This window comes from Anabrus simplex, chromosome 10 (genome assembly GCF_040414725.1).
Source record: "Anabrus simplex isolate iqAnaSimp1 chromosome 10, ASM4041472v1, whole genome shotgun sequence".
Classification (NCBI taxonomy): domain Eukaryota; kingdom Metazoa; phylum Arthropoda; class Insecta; order Orthoptera; family Tettigoniidae; genus Anabrus; species Anabrus simplex.
The window spans coordinates 19658591-19676234 of NC_090274.1; the positions used below are offsets into that span (position 1 = coordinate 19658591).

The window sequence follows — 17644 nt, forward strand, 5'->3', positions numbered from 1 at the left end:
CTTCATATACACGGAAGTTTTTGCTACGGAGTTCTTCTGCAATCAGTGATCTTATCTTGTGGTGACGTGAGTTTCTCAGTACTTCGCCGTAGGGGCAAGAACCCTCTCTGACGTATCTGCGACAGAAGTTTCCGTCCTGAGTTCTGTCCGGGATAGTTCGTACTGCAGAAACATTCGATGTCATCTTGATTGCCTCTCGCCATTCGCTACAAGAAAGTCCCTGGTGATGCCTAATCCAATTATTGGCCGGTGTGTAGTCTTTATACAACTCTACACCGATCCCCTTCTGAGGCAAAGAGCACCAAGTTGCCATTTCACGACTTCTTAGTTCTTATACAATAATAAAGTTTTATTATGAATCCACCTGTTCAATACATTATAATGTTGTTACATTAAAATAACTTCATTAGTTAAAAAGTTACATATGGGACATGTTTCGCTCTCTTATAGAGCATCATCAGCCAAATCCGAATCTCAAACAATTGTTATTTACGTAACAAAGACTTAAGAACCATTAGAACACTTTTGACAAACTTAAAACTTATTCTATTCAAAAATCATAAAATATAAAATCCTTGTATACATGGCTCAATTACATGTGCTTAATAGGAACATACATTAAAATTATGGAAAAGAGAGTACTAAAATATAAAATAAATAATATATATATCATGTCCAAAATCCTAGAAAGATGTGAAGATCAATCTTAGGAGCAATTTGTGGATCTTCTTAGTAATGAGATCTGGTAAAAAAGTTATTTATCCCTTGTGGATAAGAGTCTATAAAGATTCAAAATTTATCGTCAAATTTGATGATTGAACTTATAACAGGATAAATGTTAGTTCTTGGCAGAATTTTCTTGGATTTGGAAGGTCACTGCCTTTATTGGAGAATCGGTTAATATCTGTGATGTTGAGAGCCTGTAGACAATGCGTCGTTTCGGATGTCAGATCACGCATCTTTAAAATGTAGCTATTGCTGGCTCGGCGAAGAGCGTTGCATGCGCTTATTTGTTGCAGGGGTACTTCCCAGGTTGCTTGTTATATACCCAATAGAATATTATTAAATATAGGACAAATTTACGGATACAATGAGACTGTGACAAATTAAACTTTTAAGCCATTTGGAAAAATTAATAACAAAAGACTTACATATCAAATACACAATTTTTTGGAAATCAAATGTACAAGATGGTATAAGCAAGTACAGCAAAATACTGTATCACTGAATTCGGATCACCAAATCTGCAGGATAGGAATATATGAAGGGTGTGTGCAAATGAAAATCAGGTAAACTGGAAAATTGTTCACACAAGGCGATTTGAGGAGGACGAGAAGAAATCAACACAATATACATGGTCGGAGGAACAGAAATCATAACAATAGATGAAAATGAAGAAATAATGGGCAAGGAGGAAAGGTCAACAAATGTTGAATCCGCGTGGTCCTAAGTCACCCATTTGCGTAGAATAATAATAATAATAATAATAATAATTTTTAAAAAACAGGACAGTCCATACAAGCCTTCACAATTTTTATGACAACTTTTGAAGCAATATTAGCAAACATGATCAACATGTTCTGAATTCTGTGCGAGATTCCTTTTCCACCTGCATCCATACACAGCTGTACTCATCGTACCATACTCTGTGTATATTCGTCAACGTTACGAATTACATTCCTAATGGCCTCAAATGACTGAAGTCTGTTCTTTAGATAGCCCCTTAAGTAGATCAAACAGGTCAGACATGACATGTTGCTGGAAATAGCCTCCTGTCAATACAATGCTGTCCAGTTGTACCATGCCCATAAAACTGTGTTTATTGTATTTTTTTATACAAACTTTTTAAAATGCTTCCTCAACAATAAGAGAAATACAACAACTATTAATGCTATTAATATAAGCATTAGTAAGGAGAAATTTTAGTGTGTGTTTTTTATAATAATAATATTTTACTTTTAACTACAGTGCAACCTCGATTCTCAATTTTTGGAGGGACCATGAAAATAAAACTTACAACATGGAAAAACTGAAAATCCAGGAATGAATGAAAACCATCAACAATTAGCTAAATATCACAAAATTGAAATATGTATAATTATAATCTTATAAACACACCTAAACCAAACCAAACTACAGCCTCAATGGGCCTTTGCCTGCCAAGTGACCGCTGCTCAGCACGAAAGACTACAGATTATGAGGGGACACATGGTCAATGTGACGAATCCTCTCGGCCGTTAATCCTGGCTCAAGACCGGGGTCGCAATCTCACCATTAGATAGCTGAGTGGACCAGGAACCAGCCCTTATATCCAAGTAAAATTCCTGATCTGGCCGGGAAACAAACCTGGGCCCTCCGAATGAGAGGCAGACAAGTTAGACTGCGAAACCACCATCAAACATTAATTACCGGTACGCAAGTTCAAAATCTCCATACTTTATATTCAGTTTTACAGGGGAAACTACCTTCTTTTCTTAATCTTCCATTGTAATTTGGTCTCCGATATACTGTTCGTAGTCAGCTTCTAGAAAACTTGTACCACGGAAATTAGGCCTACGTCCACTTTTAAAGGTTATGCTGAACTCTAGAACATGGTTTCGAATGTATGTATCTATTCTCTAAAGTTCTTGAATGCATTATATTCATTTCTGCCCATCACTAATCCAATCAAATTGGAAAGAAAAAGAAAATCATCAAAACTTCAGAAATTACGGTTATTTGTGACCTTGAGCTCAGCTGGAAAGCGCACTCGCTGCACAGGCCAGTACAAATTGGAAATGATACAAACCATTTAAATGTAACGTGCACAAATAAAACGGCTGCAGTTTTTGACATTTTAACACGAAAGCGTAAAATTCTCAGTCTTATATTAGGACCGAAACAGTAGTAGGCAATCCCAAGACCTCCCATGGCTTTTTGTATGTTAGGTGCAACATCTGTTCTGGTCTCGATAACATAATCGTAGGGCTTATACAATAATAATGACATATTCGATTTGTGTTAAGAAGGAATAGTTTCGATTACTGCCTGAAAGTCCAGTAACTATACAGTGCCCTGAGGAAAGTGCCGAAAACCTGTTCAGAAATATAATCGAAAAAGTATGTCGTAGGTATGACATCGTAACCGACGTAAAACCTTCAATTATTGTGTTTAATATATTTTAATTATAGTTTATTTAATGCTAAATTATCTTTTATTAAGTGTTAAAGATGACTAGTATATGGTTTCTTTGTAAGTATGTAGTATAAAATTGCATAACCTAAAATACGTATTGTTTAACCTCAAAATCTATATGGACGAAAGCTGTAGAAAATTCTATAATGTTCGTATATTAGACTTATTGTACTATATTTGGTATATCTGAAGGGTTCTGGAAACTTACAGTAAGGTTTTATTATCCGGATACATGTAGAGACATTACGAATGTTGTAGATATTTCCATGTACATTTTTAAATATTGAAAGAACATTTGAGTACCCATTCGACTAGCTGGTCGATCGATGTTTCGAGTGTGTTTCATTAGAGTGTTGGAAGAACCCTTCCAGAAGTCTATCATTCTAGATGGTTAATCGAATAGTATAAATATCGAACTGTCAGTCAGTGAAGGCAGTTCTCAGTTCTAAGTTCGCAGATCTTGGTTCTTGGGACTCAGGCAAGTGATGGACTGGGAGTGACAGTTGGGCTCCGAGGTGGAGTCAGTCAGATCATTGGACTTGAGTGAGTGAGTGAGTGAGTGAGTGAGTGAGGCGGGGAATTCAAGAGAGAGCATGTTATAGTGCGCGCGTCAGTTTGTTGATATCTGTACTTGTCAGAATCGACTTTAGGGTACTCCGCTATTGAGTGTTGTATATAGTGTCATTTGCTACTGTGTATAATTGTGGGTTGTGACATACAGTGTAAATAAAGTAATTTATATAAGGAAGTGAACGTGTTCTCGTGTGATATTTATGTCAAATAAAATCGTAACGTAGAACGATCAGTATAACAATCTAACCCTGGACATAATGTGGACGTTTTATAAGTGCGAACATTTGACGAAACACGTTCCGTCTTAAAGCAGAGCTGTCGAAATGCGCTGTGTCTCCGTACAATTGTTGTGGTCACCCTCTGCTTTATGATTTCTGAGATTCTCTCAAAAATACCACCCGAATGCGATGCTAAGATGGTCCCTTATGCAAGTTCACCGCCGATCACTTTTGCAGGACAGTACTTGTTCTAATTGTTGCAATGACTGGGCGTTAACGCCAAGATCTGTAAGTATGCCATAGCCGTCCTTTCGTGAGATACAGTTCATTGAAAAACGTTTCATCGAGAATTTAGTGTTAACGGGACTGAAATTACTGGACGGTTGATCCAGGAAATCGTTTCTTCGAGGAATGGATAATGCAGGATTTTTACAACATGATTTAATTAGGATGCTTGCGGGACCACGCAATTTGAACGCACAATCCGGGAAAACGTACATTCTGGGAACAGATAATCAAGGTTCCACTGTATTTATGTTTTTAGTGTAAGTTAGTATTGATAGATCTTAGAATATGTAGAATTTTGTTTTGAGATGTCAAGTTTGCTGATGAAGAGAGTGGGCCAGCTCTCGAAACATTTACGAGTAATAATTATGTAAACTTATGAATTTTATAGTAAATATTGAAAAGGTGGCCCAACAAATAACCGTGGTATTTTTAAAGAGCTTAGTCAATACAGACAAATTCGGGACCAAAAATGGTCAAATTTATTGATTCTTTATTGTATTGTCATAGAAAATGGGTCTAACAACTTCAGTAGCTGATACAGGGCATCAGGTTCCAACCTTCTCAGAATGTACTAATCTATCCTATCCGACCTCACTCAGTCAACTCCTTTTCTTTTCCAACCCTGGTGGTACTGTATTACGTATGGAGGCGTAGGGAGTCTTTCATTTTCACGCCCTTCGTGTCTTCCTAGGGCTGATAACTTCATATTTTGAAGTGTCTGATCCCCTCCATTCTTTCTCTCTGATTAGTGTTATACAGAGGATGGTTGCCAAGTTGTATTTCCTCTTAAAACAATAACCACCACCACCACCACCACCACCACCACCACCACCACCACCCTCAGAAGGTAGGATATTCTAGCCCTTTCATTTCCTGCACTGCATGCAGCCTGGTCGTCATCAACACAATCTTGTGTGTGTTTTTCCAACACCCTCAACTAAATAGCTGGCCCGCACACAGAATTCTCTTCGAAATGTCCCTTGCATTTCAATCAAAGAATTTGTCTTCAAACAAGTTTTCACAATAAAAAGATGCTGAAAAAGCGAGTGCTACATGTTCGTGTTATGATCACAAAAACGGGAGCTGATGAAATAATAGATAACCGTCAACAATGGATGGTAAGAACCACTCAAGTTGAAGTTTACATAAGCTTTCAGAGAGAAATGATTGCTCATTAAAATTATAAAGGTTCATATGGATCACTCTGCCTCAAGATACCATAACGTAAAGAAAAGGAACACATAATAGCGCAAACACATTGGCAGAGGGCACTGCTGACTTCAGATAGGATCTACATCCATCTCTTCTCAGCCCGTCTTCATCTGGAGGGCCATTCTGTCAGGAAGTGTCGGATATGAAGAAAGCCAGATAAGTACAGGAAAGGGGAGAAATACAAGCGCAAGCGGTAAATGATCAGGAACACAAGACAAACACAAAAGGAGATAAAATATAAAAATTATTATATTTCTTCCCTTTTCCTGTGCTTATCTGGCGTTCTTCTTGTCCTTCATGAAGACTGAAGATCTGACAAGTCCGTCCGTCCTAATGAAGTTGGAAGAACTGGGACTGTCGAGAAGATGGCAGTGTATGAAGATTTTCCTTGTGTCCTCTTCCTCTGCCATTGTGTCCCTTTTCTTGTTTCTAGATACAGCTAGATTTGACACTTATTTGTTCCTTTCCAATTCTCGTAAATTTCCATATCTATTCTGTACACACCAATATTCATACTTTCGCCTTTAATAGGTTTACTCATTTCCCACAGTTTTATTTGGAAAAATTTAACTGTTGGTAATCTTAGCTGCTGTTCTCTGTAGTCCACATTATATTCCCAGTACTACCAGAAGTTTAAGGAGGGCTGGTGTGTGGTTAAAATGGTACACACAACTCACAACCATGGGGAGGGGCTGATATAAGGAGCTGAACCACCTTGGAACGAGGTCATGAATTTAGAAGGCAATCTTTATTATTGTCACATTACTTGAAAGAGTTCACAACCCTAAATACCTCATGGATCATGCCATAACGTATATACACCAGAAAGTCAGTTACACTAGATGGGGAGTGCAGTCTAGTAAGGGATTCTGCCCATGCTAGCCAGGCGGATATGGCATCTGGTACCACTTGCTTTTTGGAATGGTGAATATTCTCAATCAACTGAGAAGTGGAGTTTAATCATAAGTAATAAATTTCATTGTGGTCCGTATTGACGATTGATCACTTTCCAAGAAGGGGATGGGAAGGTCCACCCACCTATTCAGTACCAATCAGATTGATGTTATTTTCTCTGTGCAATATTAGGACTAGTTTTGACCTTATGATATTGGGTTATCTTCAGCCATTATCAAAAGATGGAAAAGATAGTACATGCAGTTATAAACACCATAAGATATTACAATTTGTGTGTCGAAACTTGTTAACATAACGTTGTAATTACATGCGAGTCTTAATCAAGTTGATGTTTACATATGTATTCGTAGTTTAATAAGGTAACTTGACCTCATTCAAAAAATTAGAGTCTTGATATAAAACACAATTATTTATTTATTTTATGTGTATATAAAACAGTGCAAAAGAACATGAACACTATAATATGACACAATGAAAATTTTAAATATTAAGCAGAACTTGTGGATCGAATATATCCTCCACATACATGGCAAATATTTAACATCAACGCTAATGTAAGACTCAGAAAACATATCAATGAACATCGCAATAATTATGCAATAATAGAAAAAATAATTTTTAAATTTTATTTTAATTCTTTCCTAATTGTGCAGTATTTACATTCTTTTGTACTGTCTCACATCAAGACTAATTTTCTCAATGAGGTCTTTACCCCATTCAACTCCAGAAGCATGTGTAAACTATGCAAGATTTAGAATACATACGAAAGGACATCATATTTATTATACAATGATACAAGAGGTTATTAATGTGTCATTTTTATCCCCTCTTTTAATTGTGGTGTTCACATTCTTTCATACTGTTTTATATTGAGACTAATTTTTTCAATGAGGACAAGTTACCTAGACTCCGAATACATACGTAAACAACATCAACTTGATTACGACTAATATGTAATTACAACAGGTTATGTTAACACATTGCTGGCCGGCCCATCCGACGTGTAACTGGCCTCTGTGGCTGGAAGGTTTTGGCAGAGATGGAGTTGTTAGAGTTCATTCACAGTTATATCTGTTCACTTTAAAGTTTTTGGTGAAATTTTATAGTTTGATTCATTCTGGTAATGATATCTGTTTGAATCCTCCACCATATACTCCAACAAATCATCGCCAATGAGCAACTTGACAACACAACCTAAACTTTCAGCTTTATTCGGCAAACTTTTAATGCCAGGTGTCCCCGAGAAAGGCTCCAAAACCAGTATAATATTTTGTACAGACCACTTACTGCCAGAAATAGGGAGAATATTATCAAAGTTCCTTACATCTAGATCATCGCTATCTGAAGCAACAGGTTGTTGTTCTGACTGCCCGCATGGTGCAATAAATGTGTCATTCACAACATCACTTCCACGTAAATGCATGACACTAGCACTAGAATTATCATTAGACACTTCATCTTCACTCTCCTCACAATCATTGGGAACACCTGACAAGTTATCAGCGTATAATTCACGTCCGGGAGTCAATCCACTGTTTACCAGTGCTCCCATTTTTGTTTGCTAGCACTGATGTATACACGGGAGATATTCAAAGGCAAAAACAAATGCCACTGATGCACTAAAACGGGGAAAACTAGTACTATAAGAAGCGTAGATTATGTACCGTTTAGGTACATCAACGTTAGATGGCATAAGAAGACAGAGCTGCACCAACACGTATTCATTTGTGATCAGCGGAAGAGCACCATGCTTGAAAACACGTATCGCTACATGAGTGGATAGCAATGTGTTAACAAGTTTCAACACAAATAGTAATATCTTATGGTGTTCGTAACTGCATGTATTATTTTTTCCATCTTTTGATAATGGCTGAAGATGACCCAATATCATACGGGCCAAAACTAGTCCCTACATTTCATAAAGATAATAACATCAATATAGCCTAACTGGTATTGAATAGATGGATCTTCCCATTCCCTTCTTGGATAGTGAGAACAGGAATAGCACGATGCAAAGTCTGATGAACAATGTGAATATGACTAGAGGCAGGCTTCACTACACCTGCTCACCTGTGCCCATCTGAATAAACCTCTCAGCAATGACTACTCAGTGCAAAAGACTAAGTCTGGTAATCACTGGATAGGAATATATAGAAATATATTGACTGTACAACATTTCTTTGTAAACATTTTGTGTGTCAGAAATAAATATGGGAAGAAAGACTTAACCTCTTCAGTGGCACGCCCGTGAAATTCTCAGGTGGCACACGATTGCCCATAACGTAACCACCCGAGAAATTCTCGTTTAGCTGCAGTGTTCATTTCGTGATCGCCCAATAATTTCTGGGGTACTGTAATCTCTTTGGAAAATGTTTTCCAGCATTTTCAACAGATGGCGGGAGGGTTTCCAGCTGTATTCATGAAATCTCATTACCAGAGGTGAGTGGGATTGACTGTTTTGATCTGTTTCTAATGGATGAAGTTGTAAATTTGACAGTGACCGAAACAAATTCGTATGCTAAAAGTGCATTGAAAACCTTGTAAATAAATCTCCGCATGCAAGGGCACAGAAACAAATTCTTATGAAATTCAGCAGTTTATTGCGTTAGTGTTGTTGGTGTGAATAATACAAAAGCCTGAAATAAAAATGTATTGGTCAAAGGACAGTATTCTCAAAACACCAATATTTTATGAAACTATGTCACAGGCCTACTGTAAAAAAAGTGTAAATAGAGTGTAACGTAAGTTTTTATTAACCTTGAGTAATATATGAATGTGTTCCCTTTATAATTGTTGCTCATTCCTTGCATCCTAAAAATAAATAATTTCCTCCGAAAAAACCTCACCTTTCTGGTACAGGAGGTCTGCCCGAACATGCCACTGAAGTGGTTAAAGAAAGGGGTCTCCAACACGAGATAAGATTAGGTTCAAAGCACAAAGGTATTGGTGTAAACTGTTTGGCCTTTGCTGATGACATAGCAATCCTCTCTGGAAGTATAGAGACTGCCGTAGAGCAAATCAACCTTCTGAAAGAAATAGCAGGAAAAGTTGGACTTCAGATATCTTTTGAAAAGACTAAATTCATGTCAAATATTAGGGATTCATCTACAGTGCTAAAAACAGAGTATGGGAAAATCAACAAGGTTAATAAATTTAAATACCTAGGCGAAATAATTCAGGTTAATGGACTCGATAACGAAGCAAACTGGAACTAGCATACCAACTCACTAAGATACCTACAATAAGAAGAATCTCTCAAGGAAAACTAAAATCAAATGCTACAACACAGTAATTAAACCAGAGAGTTTGTATGCCACAGAATGCATGTTCTCTATGAAAACTGGTGAAATAGAAGAGATAGAGAAAAAAGAAAGGAAAATATTGAGGAAAACTTGGGGACCATTGAAAACGAAGGATGCAGAGTTTAAACGTAGGAGGAATAAAGATCTATACAAGGATAAAGAAAATGAAAGACAGATCAGAAAGAGGAGAATTAAATTTTAGGCACATAATGAGGATGGATAACAGTAGATTGACAAAACGAGTGTTTAACGAGGTTTACAAGAGCAACATGGCAACCAGTGGATCCAAGGAGTAAAAAAAGATATGACAGATTGGAATAACATACAATGTAATACAAGAGAGAACAACTTTCACAGGATTGATACAAAACTTCAAGGGTTTCCAGGAGAAGAAGAAGAGGAAACGTAATAACAACATCTGGAAACAAGAGAGGAGGAAACAGCAAAGTGAAAGGATGAAGAATTATTAGAAGTCAAGAAATGAAGGATTAAGATGAATGCACAGGGTTACTTTCAGTGGTCCTGAGATGGCCAAAATCGAACAAAAATAAATAAATAAATAAATAAATAAATAAATAAATAAATAAATAAATAAATAAATAAATAAATAAATAAATAAATAAATAAATAAATAAATAAATAAATCAATCTGTCATGAACAACGAACATCGTGATTCCATCTTCAGATGGCTAATACAAGAACTGACATCTTCTAGCGATACTCTTTATTACATTTATTACGTGGTGCTAAACAGATCTTTCAAATATCATGTAACAAGGTTGCAATTAATCCATCTTCCATAACAGAACTTCCTGATCTTGATTTGACATTTTTTATTCCTTTCCAATACATAGGGATATTTTTTTCCTTTTTTGTTTGTCCTGTGTTATTCATCTTAGTTTCCTCCGTTTTCCTCTGTTTATCTGGCTTTCTTCTTATCCTCTACTACCTGTCTTGAAATCTATCAAGACGACCGGTGGAAAGCACAAATGACCACATCGGGGGCTGAGAGGAGAACCGGGACTGATGCTGACAGTAGTGTTTCTGTTCCTCGCTCTTCCCACACTATGCTGTTTATTTTATTACGTGACTTTATTTGGCACATGTTTCCAACATTTATACCAGAGACAATTTTTATAATGTCAAAGCTAAGTCTGTTAGAAAGGTGTGCAACATCATACCTTCAAACGATAGGGATCAGAAGACACGAGCCTTTTCGTAAGATCACAGCCGAGTTGAGTAGCAACGACCCTGGAAGCAAATACCACAACAAATAACATTTTTCTAGTTAAATTTTACGAGTATACTTCATCAGCTTCAACAAAGCTTTAAGCCTAGAGCAAGGAAGAGAGCACCAAAGTATATATTTGACACATAGTTCATATACTTTCTAATGACATACAAGGAAAATGGTCAATTTTAATTTCACCAAAGCAAAATCATCACCTTCATGGACTTTGGGGTCAGCATCACCGTGTTTATGGCCTATGTGTTGTGTATATATGAGTATGGTAATAAACTTACTTATTATGATAGAGCACAATGCCACCCAACACTCCACCTTTTTCCTGACAGCACTGAAGAATTTGTAGAGCCTCCAAGTAAACATTACTCGCACTCTGAAAATGAAAGAAAATACACTCAAAATAAAGCAGAAGTATGTAACATGGTACAAGACCACACAACACATACACAGTTTGTACCAAAACATAGATAGCAACTAGTAACAATCGGACTTACAATCTATCCTTCATGTCTGCAGAGCAATGACCACAGACTATGTATGTACTGTATTAGGTTACAATGTTCTCATATGTTTACGAATTACCATATTTGGAGCAATTAAAAAAACTAATCTTATTTTTCATATATGTCCACATGTCCATATTTCCTGCTTTAATACATGTTCTTACATATTTGAGGAAAACTCACATGTATGTGTATCTAACCCTTGTTCAGTTCCTCTACGGTGTTAGGTAAAAATTGAGATGAATCATTTTAGATGAATTGAACGTCGTGATATATGATAGTAGGAAGGGAGAAGGTGGAATTCCAGTGCCGGCACTTAGCCTATTCCTATCAAATAGCACCAAGCTTAATGTCCTCATCCAACGGACGAATCACCAACAGCGTCAAATGCCCACTCCACATCAACACTGCGGAAAGGTATGGAATAGAATCCAGGTTTTTGGCAAACAATCTAGTGATTAGTAATTGTATACCAGCACCTCCTTTACTCTGCCAGCCCAAACTCTGATGGTGAAAATGTTTTAGATCAACAGGACTCAAACCGACTATCATGGCCATCAGGCGGGCTTGAGGAAAACTCCCCTACTTTTACATAATTTAACATTTTATTATAAATATATTTTGGTTTCTAAGTTATTTGTATGTACAGAACACGACCTAACAGGTTGGGAAAGTTAACACTTTAGCGTCGATGTGCACATTTGCTTTTTTCGTGGTAAACTGCTGAAATACGATATACATTTTTCAGGTTGTTGTGGGCTACGGATGTTCGTAATTTCATTCTTAGATGATAATCAGAGACATAATTTATGTTCAAAGTTACTATATTTGTGTCCCCCCATTGGGGCGACATATGGTTATCATGTTGACTATGCAACAGGGGTGACTGCCTTTTTACCTTTGTTGTTGTGGAACACTGTGCTCTGTGTTGTGAGCTGTTGATTTACGCATCTTTCAACGAGTTCCTTGTAATTTACAGTTTTGTGACAAGAATTTAATTCATGTTATGTGTTTCTGTGTTGAGTAAGCCATGATTACCGATAGAGAGATAGAACAACAACTTGAAAAGGGTTCGAATATTGAATCAAGAGATGTTGACATTTAGGATTTGCAATGTAATGCCACCTTTTCCGAGTCGCAATTCGACAGTAGTTTGTGTAGTGAGGACACTAGCAAAGATTCCGGTGCTGTATCGGACGATGATTCAACCAAATCACCAGCCAGTGACAATTACTGGGGAACATTCTCAGGTTTGCAGAAACATTTTTTTATTCACGCGTAGCTCCAGTTTACAACTTCATCTGAGTGCTAAATCTCAACCAGTATGTAAGAATAAAGCAATAATAAACGGGGTGACGAATGTCGGAGAAATTCCACTGTGTGTTGCGCAATGCACAGCATGCTGAGAAAGGAATGGGCACTGCTCTGCACTCTATGAACACCTTACGTGAACAAGCAATGCAATACAACAGTGAATGGTAGCGCTAGTTTCGTGCGACAGCCTAAAGTTGAGAGGCCTGGACACACTACCGTGTCACCCCATGAGGGGTGACATACTATATTTTGTATGAGAGTCCGTCACCCCACATGGGGTGACATCGTCTTCAAAGTGTTAATTTTGATTACAATGTGGTCGTGAAAATTCAATATTCATTGACTTGGCCCACAACGGGCAACTTGCACGCACTCTACAGTGTGATGGTAGTAGTGCCAGACCTGTAGCTTAGATCCTTTCCAACAGAACAAATATGACCAAGCCCACCACAGCTCAGTTGGAAGAGCAACCAATGCCAAATCGGAAGGTTGTGGATTTGGATCCCACTGGTGTCCGGTTGGCCATTTTTGTTCTGTACTTAACATCTCTTCAACACATACTACATCTATGTAACAGAATCTAACAGGTTGAAAGTTAATTCCAATTTTTAACTTATGAACCCCAGTCGATCTATTGAAGTTGCCTTTTGTCATCGCTTCTATGTCATGTCAGGAGGTCGACCTCCTGACAGCTTCAACAACGGCTATCCTAGTTTAGTTTTCATTTCTTAATTTATGTATTTACTTATAATTTACATCATTTCTGTGTTTTTGTATTTTTGCCTTTCTATTTTTCTGTATCGTACATATCTCTCTTGATTTCTACTTTATGTTTTACCTTGACTTTTTATATTTATTCTGTTCTGTAAATTATTTGTTGCTTTTACAATGTTACTCAATTTGTGCGCACCTTAACTTGTACCATAAGCTAAATAAATATGTCATGTCATTCTTATAATAACAAATAATTTCCTCCATACTATACTATACTCGCCTAGACACTACAGTCATTTTAACCTCTAAAAGTCAAGGAGTGCTAATGGTAATTTATGTGGTACAAAACCTAAGCTTACAATATACACCTGTGACCAAATAAAAGAAGATTTTAAAGAAGGGATTTAGACCATAGTGTTGGACATTTTTTTATCGCATGTGCTTTATTTTATTATATGAGATAACTACGAAAACTACTTGCGATCCATTCTTTCTTAGCTTGCCATTATCCAACATATTAATACACTAAAGTTCACTATTAGTGAGGATATGTACTGCGTTTAATGACTTATTCAAAAACCCTGATATAGATCTGTCAATGTCCCTACCAGACTTTAATGTCTACTGAATTACTTCAGCAAATATATTTAAACCATCTTCACAAAAATCAATTTTATACAAAGAAAATTGAATTCACTATACAATATGATTGTCAATTATACAAACGAACATAAATTGTCTGTAAACTTTGGGATTTTATTTCCACACTATTAAACATGCATCTAACCTCTCAGTATATGCTTGTGCCTGCACATAAATATTTTGCTATTTCTCGTCAGTAGCCAGTAATTGCAACACAAATAGAATCTACTCTAATCTAATCCAACAACCTATTGCAAATTTTTGGTGATTTCTTCCTAATTCGCATTGTCTGTTAATAAAATAAATAAATAAATAAATCAATATCAATATTTTTCTATGAGCTTGGCTGATCCAAGTTGCTGACCTAACAGAAATTTCCATCGAAGAGTGACGAAATTTCTCCAGTAAAACTGAATTTAAAGTATCAAGACTTTTAACCCTTGTACAGTAATTTATGAAGGAGTTTTTGTACGATTATTATTATTATTATTATTATTATTATTATTATTATTATTATTATACATACGACGGAAATTATATATCTGGATAGAAGAATAATATAAAAAGAACAAATTAACACTGACAAAATACAAGAGCAAACCACAACACCATCAAGAGAATCTGTTATCATCTTGTCACTGTCCATCGTCCTTCCACCTTTTATTGTTCTTTCATACCACCAACATCAGCATCACACACATTTAATTATTATGATGTTTAAGCAAATTGTTGATGGTTTTTATTCGTTCCCTGATTTTCAGTTTTCCGATATTGTATGCTCCAACCTCCCCCCCCCTTCTTCAGGAATGCCGCCAGTAGGGTTCAAAATCCACTATCTCCCAAATATGCATTTCCTGCTGTCACATTAGGTGACGCGATGACATTACACTGTAATTTCTGCCAATAATCCCCCAATGGAGGAGAACAGATCAAGTAGCTGAAAGCTTGCATTTGAAAGACAGTTTATTCAGTTCCCTATAGTTTCCCATTGTCACCGGGTGAGTTGGCCGTGTGCGTCGAGGCACGCGGCTGTGAGCTTGCATCTGGGAGATAGTAGGTTCGAATCCCACTATCGGCAGCCCTGAAGATGGTTTTCCGTGGTTTCCCATTTTCACACCAGGCAAATGCTGGGGCTGTACCTTAATTAAGGCCACGGCCGCTTCCTTCCAACTCCTAGGCCTTTCTTATCCCATCGTCGCCATAAGACCTATCTGTGTCGGTGCGACGTAAAGCCCCTAGCAAAAAAAAAAAAAAAAAATGTTTCCCACTGTCACACCAAGCAAATGCAAGGCCATGTATTGCTACCTTGCCATTCCTAGCCCTTTTTCATCTCAACATAATGTTACACAAAACAAAGCCTGAGTTCTAACAGCAACACTTACAATTGCCTACTTATCTCTTTCTTTATCCTTTGATTTGTATTGCATAAGGCTAAATATTAAGTTACCACATGTCAGTCAGTGTATTCCTATCGCTTATGTCCAGCCCATCTAGCTAGATGAATGCTTTAAATACACTAAGCTATCTGGATGAAGAAACAATTCCCTATAGAAAGGCTTACCTTGGGAAGTCTTATAGTTGGTATATTTCCAAATATGTTTCCAGAAAACTGTACAATGGGAACATAAACTTCAAATATCTGATTCAATTTGCTGAGAAACTGATTTTCACTGGAAATGGCAGACGACATGGTGTCGAAATCCTTGTGATAGAACTGAACCAACTGGTGCAGTGTGTCTGCTCGGTGTTCCAGAATCCAGTTAGGAATGTTGCGATCAGTGCCCACCGTCTAGAACAAAAGTAATTTTCAGCTTTGTCACAAGAACAAAACACATTCTCACTGAAGAGAGAAAGGTTGGAATGTCATATGGTAAAAAGTGGAATAATAAAATAAAGAAACTGGAAGGAACAAACAAGCAACGGAGAGACAGGAACAGAAAAAGTGGGCTAGGATAAAGATGAAAACACAAAATGGCAATCTTCAAAGAGCTGATATCTTTCCTCATCAATCCCAATTCTTATCTTTCTCCGACAAGCTAGTTTTTGCTTCCCAGCTCCACCAGGAGATCGCCGCCTTGACAGTCTCGATGTGGGTAATGTAGGATACTCTAGAACAGGGATGGCGAACCTATGACATAAGTAAACACAATTTGTGTGGCGTGCCACTAACATACTAACATATTTTAACAATATGTTTTAATAAAGAAGTATGTTACAATTAGTTCTATGACCTTTTTTCTTATTAGGTTAAAGCAGAGTCTCCGTGGCTCAGGTGGCAGCGCGCTGACCTCTCACCACCAAGTTCAGGGGTTCAAGTCCCGATCACTCCATGTGAGATTTGTGCTGGACAAAGTGGAGGCAGGACAGAATTTTCTCCGGATACTCCAGTTTTACATGTGATAATTCTCATGTTAGGTCCGTATTGAAATGTACGTAAATACAAAGTATGTTACAAGTGTTATAATTTTTTTAATATCCACCTATTCAATACAAAGAGATAATTTTTAGAAATGAAATATTATTGTAAAATGTTAAGGGATATGTTTCACCCATATTAAGGGCATCATCAGTCTCAAACTCAAACCTGTATGGTGAAAAATCAGGATCCTGATTGCTTTTACAAGTCATAAAAAGAGGATATCAATGTAGGTGTCTGTCCAAACATAAAAATTATTAGAACGTCCTTGGCTAAAATCGCAGTATCAAGCTGCATGTCAAAAGTTCACACGATTATACTTTCCGGAGCATTGAGTCAATGCGCCCAAAAATTTTTTTCGTGATCTTCGACAGGACTAGGCTAAACTAAAGTTAGGCTGAAGGAAGAATCCCATCTTCCAATACTTATTTGTTTTTAACTGCTAGTTTATGTGATTATAAAACATATTCCAGCTTAAAATTTAGTTACATTATTTTTAAAAGTACAGGTTTAGTTTCTAACTAGCTGATGTACCCGTGCTTCGCTACGGGATTCTCAGAAAGACTGACTTTGTGGTTTTCCTAACTGAAATCAACATAGGTCATTACAAAAACGTAAGTATGAATGTAGCGATTGAAAGCAATGCTATCGTATAAAATACTCGATCAAATGGAAAGCCGCACGTTTTATCACTTTTAACGAACAGTGCTGCGGTCCAAAGTTCCAGAGCTGGGATGACCAGGCCGCAGATTGCCATGAACACTCATCTGCCATTATTCCGCTAAATATGCACACTGTTCATTCCAATCAGTGCCTCAGAGTAGGGATTGAATAGCCCAAATGCTATGATGATCCAGTGTGTTACGTACCAGTAGTATCAGAAAATTTATAAACCAGGGGAATGGCATGCTAAATAAGAAAGTTATCTAACTCCCCAGCTACTTCCCATCAATATTCAGGCAGGCTGTTACACTCTGTACGACTGGGCGAGTTGACCGTGTGGTTAGCGGTGCGTAGCTGTAAACTTGCATCCGAGAGATAGTGGATTTGAACCCCATTGTCGGCAGCGCTGAAGATGGTATTCCGTGGTTTCCCACTTTCACACCAGTCAAATACTGGGCCTGTA

The 17644-nt window shown here is 37.2% G+C and overlaps 1 protein-coding gene across 4 annotated transcripts in view; it reads right to left on the reverse strand.

The window, feature by feature from the left end:
* Positions 1–17644, reverse strand: part of HPS4 (Hermansky-Pudlak syndrome 4 protein) — a 69784-nt gene that overhangs the window by 37447 nt on the left and 14693 nt on the right. For all 4 annotated transcript variants that reach the window (XM_067154845.2, XM_067154847.2, XM_067154844.2 and 1 more), the window contains 3 exons: positions 15664–15891; positions 11208–11302; positions 10865–10934 (listed from right to left, as the gene is read on the reverse strand). In XM_067154845.2, the coding sequence (XP_067010946.2) occupies positions 10865–10934; positions 11208–11302; positions 15664–15891 (393 nt within the window). The remainder of the gene's footprint in view (positions 1–10864; positions 10935–11207; positions 11303–15663; positions 15892–17644) is intronic.